Here is an 8,455-nt window from a genome sequence, read left to right as displayed (position 1 = left end):
GCTTAATTCTCCCAGCATTGATGTTTGACAATATGTACAGAGTATTGACAACTAGGGAAGCTCACCTGGGCCATGGAGTCCAGGGTTTTACTGGGGGTCCATAGGCATGGAATGCCTGCATGTCTGACATTAGTTACTCAGTCGCTAGTCCCTCCAGAGGTCAAACCTCCAGAGGTGGTCCATGGACCCTGTGCTGGTTTGAATGTATTATGTCCCCCAGAAAAAGCCATATTCTTTGATGCAATCTTGTGGGGCAGACATAATAGTGGGGATTAAGTCGGAACGTTTGGATTAGGTTGTTTGCACGGAGATGCGCCCCACCCAACTGTAGATGATAACTGATGGGATATTTCCAGGGAGGCGTGACCCCACCCATTCAGGGTGGGCCTTGATCAGTGGAGCCATATAAACTTGCTGACTCAAAGAGAAGGAACTCAGTGCAGCTGTGAGTGACATTTTGAAGAGGAGCAAGTTGCTAGAGAGGAATGTCCTGGGAGAAAGCCATTTTGAAACCAGAACTTTGGAGCAGACGCCAGCCACATGCCTTCCCAGCTAACAGAAGTTTTCTGGACACCATTGGCCATCCTCCAGTGAAGGTACCCAATTACTGATGTGTTACCTTGGACACTTCATGGCCTTAAGACTGTAACTGTGTAGCCAAATAAACCGCCTTTTTATAAAAGCCAATCCATCTCTGGTGTTTTGCATTCGCAGCATTAGCAAACTAGAACAGACCCCACCATAAATCACACTGTTGGCACAGACTATCTGGCTTTCCTCAGGTCCTAGGAATTATCAGGCAGTTTAGAGATTATCTCCCAGGACCCAGTCATGGCCAGACTTTTCTTTGGAACACTGTGGTGGTTTGAAGCTGTATGTACTACAGAAAAACATGTTCTTAAATTTAACTCATTCCTGTGGGTGTGGACCCGCTGCAAGTAGGACCTTTTGATGAGGTTACTTCAGTTAAGGTCTCATCTATCTCAATCAGGGTGGGTTTTAATCTTATTACTGGAGCCCTTTGTAGACAGAAAGATTTCAGACATGAGACAGAAAACCACAGGAAGCAAGAAGGTGAAAGAAGAGAAGAAACAGACTAGGGGATGCCGCTATGTGCCTTGCCATGTTACAGAAGACCGAGGATTGCTGGCAGCCAGCCCCACAATGCCATTCTTTGGGAAGAAAGCATCACCTTGGCCTTGATTTGGACTTTCTTTTAGCCTCAAAACTGTAAGCTAATAAATTCTCATTGTTTAAGCCAAACCATTTCATGGTATTTGCTTGAGCAGCCTAGGAAACTAAAACAAACATGCAAGGTTTGTACAACCCAGGCCTGTTGAGTGAACCCTTTACTGCACAGGTAGGTATATACATCTATCATGTGTTCCAATGACTAGCCTTATCTCACCAAGTCTTGGAAATTCAGCATACATTTATTGAGCCCTGGCTATGTGCTTTCACTGTGCTGGGTGCTAGGGATAAGAGAACATCCTTCCCCCTTTGAGTTATGATATCAGTTATGCTTTGTACATTGCTGTATCTGCATCTGAAATAATAAGTATTGCGCCTGGCCATCTTTGGATTATTTTCTCTTGTGAATTACTGGGTACCTCTCACCCTGCCGTGCCATCTTGGATGTCCTTCAGAGTAATGGCTCTCACAGTATTGCATAGTAAAGGGTTTCATGGATGTTCAGTAAATGATAAATGTTAAATGCTGTGTCCTGTTGTTGCGTACATTGAATATGTGTTCATTTAAAAACTCAAATATAAATATCTAAACAATATCACTGTTTAAGGCTTTGTGAACTCATCTGACAGACAGCTAGCACTTTCAGCCAAAGTTGTTTATTTATACTGATAATTGATAATTCAAGTAAACTGAGATTAGGAATCATATCTATACTTAAGGTAGGTTAAGTTAGGTCATGTTTGGAGTGTCCTTTTGAAAATTTGAAATTTTGAAATATGCTGTTATTTATTCAGCATATGCTTATTGAGAGCCTCCCTGTGCCAGACCTTCTAGGGAGTGAGGATTCAGCAGTGAACAAAATGAAATGCCTGTTCTCATTTCTCATGGAGATTGCCTTATAACATATGTATACTTGTGTACATATTGAAGAAATGGAGAAAATAGAGATAGGCAAAAAAAAAAAAAAAAAAAAAAGAAAAAAGAAAAACCCAGAAAACAAAAAACAAAACAAAACAAAACAAAAGACCAAAAAAACCACAACCCAGAAAACAATTAAGAGCTCCTACAACTCAATTATCCAGGTTAATTTTTCAGTGTATGTTCTTCCTGATGTGTTCTATGCATGTATAAACATTCATATTTTACTCAGAAGTGGGATTGGACCTGATTATTTTTTTTTTTTTTTTTTTTTTTCATTGCAATATTTGCTTTATTGTGGCAGTCTGGAACCATACCCGCAATATCTTTGAGGAGTGCCTGTACCTGATAAAGGACTTGTATCCAGAATATATAGGGAATTCTCAAAATTTACTTAAGGACACAAACAACTCAATTTTTTAAAATGGGCAAAAGAGTTGAACAGACATTTCAACAAAGAAAACAGAAGGATGGCAAATAAGCATATGAAAAGATACTCAACAATTAGTCAATACAGAAGTGCAAGTTGAAACATAATGAAAAAAAAGAACACCCACTAGAATGGCTAAAGCTACAAAAACAATACCAAATGTTGGCAAGGATGTGGAGAAGCTGAACTCTCACACGTTACTGGTGGGAATGTAAAACAGTGAAACCACTTTGGAAAACAGTTTGGCAGTTTCTCAAATAGTTAAACATATACACCTTTCATGTGATCCAGCCATTCCACTCCTAAGGTACACAAAAGAAAAAAATGTATTGATACAAGGACTTGTATATGAATGGTCGCAGCTGCTTTATTTGTACTAGCTAAAACCTGGAAACAACCCAAATGTTCATAATAGGTAAATTAACTCTGGTATATCCAGATGTATTAGTCAAGTTTCTCCAGGGAAACTGAACTGACATGTAAATATTATGAGATTTACTATAGGAGTTGGCTTACATGACTCGTGCGGGTGGGCAAGTCCAAATTCCATAGGGTAGGCTGCAAGTTGGGAACTCTGATGAAGGTTTTCGATGAATTCCCTAGGAGAAGCTGGCTGGCTGAAGTAGAGATGGAAATTCTTCCTTCTGACTGCTGAAATCATCACTTCTTTTAAGGCCTTCAACTGATTGGATGAGATTTTTCTCAATGTTGCAGGCAGTCTCCTCAACTGACTGTAGAAATAATCAGCTTCAGATGCATTCAACTTACTGATGATTTGAATCCACAAAATATCCTCACAGTAACAGTCATGCCAGTGCTTCCTTGACCAAACAACTAGGCACCATAACCTAGCAAAGCTGACACATGAACTCAACCATCACACCACAGAATGGAAAACTACTTAGCAATAAAAATGAATGAACTATGGGGACAACAACAATATAGATGAATCTCAAAAGTCATGAAAAATAGTAAAAAAGATAGATCAAAGAGTACATATAACATGATTCTTACATAAAACTCTAGAAAAAGCAAACTAATCTGTAGTGTGGCAGAAAGTAGGTCAGTGGTTGCTTGATGGGTGGCAGTGGGATGGAGGGATAAAGTGACAGGAAAAATTTTTGGGGGGTGATGTATATATTCACTAACTTGATTGTCATGTCATGATGGTCTCATGGTGTATGTCAAATTTTATCAAAGTGTACATTAAATATGTGACGTTATCTATGTAAATTATTCCTCAATAAAGGAATAAAGTCATGTAGCCATATTATTAGTTCTTCCTCTTAATATGACAAATAGCTATGAAATAAGTTTCCTAATATTAATTTAGTCCCTTTATTATCAGGAATTAAGGTTTTCAATACTCTCAAAAAATTTTTTCTGAGAATAAGAGATATTAAAAATGCACTAAATGTAACAATCATACTTCCTACTAATAATTTCTTGTACATCTTTTTAAGTCTCCTGTTTTCAACAAACCAAACCAACTGAAAAGTGATTTGAAAAAAAAAAAATGAAAACCACCACAGTTCATGTATTTGAAATGTAAGTATACACATTTTAATTTATTTTTAACAATATATTTATATTTTAAAAACAGGACATGTATACGTATGACTAGACAGCATGGCTGACAAAGACCAAGTCCACACTGGTAAGCTTCTGAGAACCATTTAATGTGTTGCCAGTAGTATTAGTGCAGGCAGAGTAAGAATAAATAATGGTGTTTTGGGGAGAACAAGTAGTGATTGGCTAGGTGGAGAAAGAAGGAGCTACGTTGTGGAAGCTCTCACGGGAACATCACCCCAGTACTGATGTGCAAAATTCCAAATCTCCACAGCAGAAATGGTCTAACCCATTCAAATGCTCCCCTGCCCCCCCCAGCTTAGCTGGCAACTGCAGGAGGGAGAAGAACTCAAGCAGAGTGGGCACAGGGATGGGGGGGGACTGGATCCAGAGAAAAACTCTGAAGAATAAAGAGTTCAGAAAAGCAAATGTGTTCATACACACATAACCCCACAGAGGGCACTGCACTATAATAACAGAACTGTACACAATTAACCAAGTCACTCCCAGTCTCTCTGTCACTTCTTTGGCAGTAGGACAGGCTACTCAATTTCTGATACACAAAGACATGCTCATGAGGAGGGCTGCCCTGTGGGCACAGGCCTTCTGGTGAGAGCAAAGCTAACAAAGCTACAGCATTAATTGAACATCTCTAAATTAAAAAGATCTTAATTGCTAATTACAAGTATACAAGTCAGAATTACCTCTGTCCCATACCCCAAGGATGGGCACAATCTATCATTTTCCTACACAATGGAGAGAAATAAAACAAGCCTTGATCATGCTTCAGCAAGTGAAATTATGGGGTACAGAAAGAAAATAGGTCCCTATATGCTAAAATTTGCACTTACTACTATAAACTAAGTTTTAATGTATTTTTTTTGAGCCAAAATAAAACCAAGTCTCTGAGGACCCACTGAATAAATGATGTAACACTCATCTGTGTCTTAAAGTTAAGCCCATGGTCATGGAAGCCATCCAGGGTTTTAAGCAAACCAAACTGAAGAATAATTAAAGCTACCCCTCTATAATTAGGTCAAGGAACAGGAAGCCACAGCTGGCTGGCTAATCAGGGCTTCTCAGGACTGGATGTTGGTCGAATTGAGGATTCGAGAAGTAGCATCAGATTTGGAAGCCTTTGAAAGTTCTCGCGCAAACTCAGAATAGGTGCTGGCAACAGAATTAATGCTGAAGTTGCGCTGGAGGGGGGCTGAGTCGGGGTACCCACCGCTCAGGATGCTGCCATTGAGCTCCAGGTTCTCCTTGTTAGCTCCATGCCTAACGGCACGGGGCGTTTTCTTCCCTGAACAGGTGGAAGTGACGACTGGCTTGCTGCCAGAAGGTGGAAGTCGAGACACAGGAGAGCGGTAGACTGTCCCCCCAAAGATAGGCCGAATGCTGCTATTGGCTGTAGCGTTGGAGATGGTGGTAGTGTTCAGCTTGCGAACTTTGCCCGGCGTGCCGGGTGTTGGTCCTCGCCGCTTGCCAGGTGTGCGGGGAGCACTGCCATAGAGCATCTCCGTCTCTGTCTGCTTCTTATTCTTTAGTTGTCTTTCCTGCTTGGCTCTCTCTTTCTCCAGTCGATGCATCTCCCATTGTTCTGTCACATACTCCATGAATTTCTGCCCATTTACCACAAATGCCTTCGAATGCTCCTGTTCCCACACTTCAATCTGTGCCTTCAACTCTTCTTCCAGCTTAGGGAGTGTTTTTTGGAGCTTGGCTCGTTGCTTTTCTTCTTTTAAAAGATTTCCCCCACGATTTGTAAACCTGCTTGGATCTGAAGCTTTTCTCTCAAAGTCCAAGAAAAGCTTCCAGCTTTCTTCCCACTTCTGAACACCTTCAAAGAGTTCTTTGTGACCTTCATAGTAGTGCTTTAACCGCACAATTTCGGCATCATGCAACTGGAGCAGATTTTCTGTGTAGTCCTCAGAATAGTAAGGGGCAAAAGCTTGTCTTTGCTCCTGGCTGTAAAAACACTGGTCCCAGTACTGAGCCATCTCCACTCAAATTGCCTCAATCACTTTCTTCATGTTTTGCATCTTCAATTCTTCTAACCGATCCACTTCCAGTTGAAGCGCTTTCTTGACTTTGGCCTTTGACCCAGTCATAACTGTGGCCACTGCTTCTCTCTCTTCTGCAGGTATTTGCAACCTGTTCCAGAGCTCGTGGATCTGAGCACGCAAACCCTCACACACAGCTTCATTTTGTGACTTACGCATTTCCAGCTGCCGTAGCAACTTTTGTAGTGTTGCAATATTCTCCAAAGATAAACAAAAGGCATCTTCATCTTCACACACCACATCTCTTTCAAAACTTGTGTCTGGGGTGTGATCTAATTCTTCCATACACAGTATGATCTGTCTCTTTATGTTGACAAACTCTTCATGTCTAGATGCCTTTGTTTCTCTCAAAGTTGCCACATGCTGCCTGAACTGGTTCAGTTCTTCTAAGCTGGGAACTGAAGCACCATCAATGTTATAGTGGGGCATGCAAAGAATTTCACATAGTTCTTGATCTTGTTCTTGAAGCAGTTGCAGTTCCTGTTTTCTCTCCTTCTTCTGTTTTCGCATCAATTCCACCTGAGTGCGCAAATCCTTTTCTAGTTGCAAGATGGTTGTCTCTCCTTCTTCCTGAAATGGCTCGACATGTAACTCACTGCAGAGGGTACTCAGCTCTTTTTGACAGACCGATATACTTTTGATGAGCCTTGCCTTCAGGCTTTCTTCCTCAGCAATCATCATATCCAGGAGGTCTTTGATATGCTTCTTTACAACCTCAGTTCTTTGTAACCGCTGGTCCTCTGGAATCCCAATTAATTCCCATATTTCACGAAGGTGATTCAGGGCTTTCTGGAGACATACTATGGACTCCTCGGCCAGAACCTCACTTCTCCTCATAGCGGACGCTCCAAGCAGCCGGGCGTCAGGGCCTCGGACCTACTCCACGAGGGCCCGAACACAGCAAGAACCGGCACTCTCGCTTTGGACAGATGCTCCCTGGACCTGATTATTTTAACATAATTATACATCGTAAATACCTTTACGTGTAATTAAATATTCTTCTACTTCATTGTACTTCATTGTTTTTAATGGCTGCATGGGGTAATTGGAATCTATTTGCTCCGAGTTTATAATTGGCCAAGACTTTCCAGTAAGTAACTGTGGAAATGTCAACAGTAATGTATATCACATTGTTTAGGGTAATGATTCTCAGCCTTTATTGTATAAGACTTACCTCAGGAGCTTGTTAACAGTTTAGGTTCTTGGGCTTCATACTCAGAGATTCAATTTAGGAGGCTGGATGAGGCCCATGAATCTGCATTTTAATAAGCCTCCCTCACCAACCTTGGGATTAGAGGTAGGTGGTCCCCAGAGCATGCATAAGAATAGCATTTTGCAGGGTCATAGCTCCCTTCTCCACTTCATGGGGATCTTGGGAATTAGGTTCCCATCAAGGTAAGGTGGTTTGAGCTACACTAGATATTTAAGAGAAAGTATCGGAGAATTGAATTTGAATTTGTGGAGGATGCTGCTTGTTAGAGCTGAGGAAAAGACCACATCAAGCCTAAGGGGCAGGAGCAGGTTTGAAACCAGGAGGTAAAGCTGATGGTCAGCAGACAGGAGGAAGTGCGACAGAACGGAGGCAACGAGGAGGGTCCTAGCCAATATCTATCAATCACTGTCAGTGGGGCTGTTCTGTGCTGTCTTGGTACTGTTGGGTGCCTGGTGCATGGTGCGTGGGCAGGTTAGCTTGGCTTGAAGATAGAGTCAAGAAGGACAACAGTTTGCAAAAGTCTATGATATATAACCCACATGTCATCCACAGCTTTCCTGACCTTCAAGACCAAATGAAATTAACTTGAATCATTCTCACCCTAAATCCAGGGCCAGTAGAAGCCTCAAGCCCTTCCCAGTGGTCTTGACAGGTCTCCATGTGTTCAAATTCTCACGGCTACTTCATCTCTCTTGTGGACAGCCTACTTCTTTGATGCAGATGATTCAGACTCTTATTAGAGATTTCCACCAAGAAGTCACTCACGTAAGCATCTGTGATTACTATTATTTTTTTTTTTTTTTAAGATTTGGTGGTCCTGGGCATGGTTGCATCAAGCTTCACACAGTCTTCTACCATCTCATGGACTCCTTTCTTTCCCCATTCCCCTCTCTGCTTCCTCTCTTTTCTGCCTTCCCTTTTGGAACCCAGATTCCTCTCTGCTCATGACTAGCATTTTATCTGTCATCTTTGCTGCTTGCATATGCCCTCTGGGTCTCACCCTCCACCTTGAACTCACGTCACAATGTTTTTTTCAGCAGTTCCACTCCAAAGCACATGCCTGAGCCTGTA

At 41.6% G+C, this 8,455-nt stretch overlaps 1 protein-coding gene across 1 annotated transcript; it reads right to left on the bottom strand.

Annotated features, from left to right (window-relative positions):
• Positions 1 to 4,578: 4,578 nt before the first annotated feature.
• LOC119517686 (protein regulator of cytokinesis 1-like) lies at positions 4,579 to 7,059 on the bottom strand. The gene is given in 1 exon segment (XM_037814596.1): positions 4,579 to 7,059. A coding segment is annotated over 1 exon segment (1,821 nt). The 5' UTR covers positions 7,009 to 7,059; the 3' UTR covers positions 4,579 to 5,187.
• Between the last annotated feature and the right edge of the window lie 1,396 nt (positions 7,060 to 8,455).

Source organism: Choloepus didactylus, chromosome 2, assembly GCF_015220235.1.
Source record: "Choloepus didactylus isolate mChoDid1 chromosome 2, mChoDid1.pri, whole genome shotgun sequence".
Taxonomy (NCBI): domain Eukaryota; kingdom Metazoa; phylum Chordata; class Mammalia; order Pilosa; family Megalonychidae; genus Choloepus; species Choloepus didactylus.
This window is presented reverse-complemented; position numbering and strand designations above follow the sequence as displayed.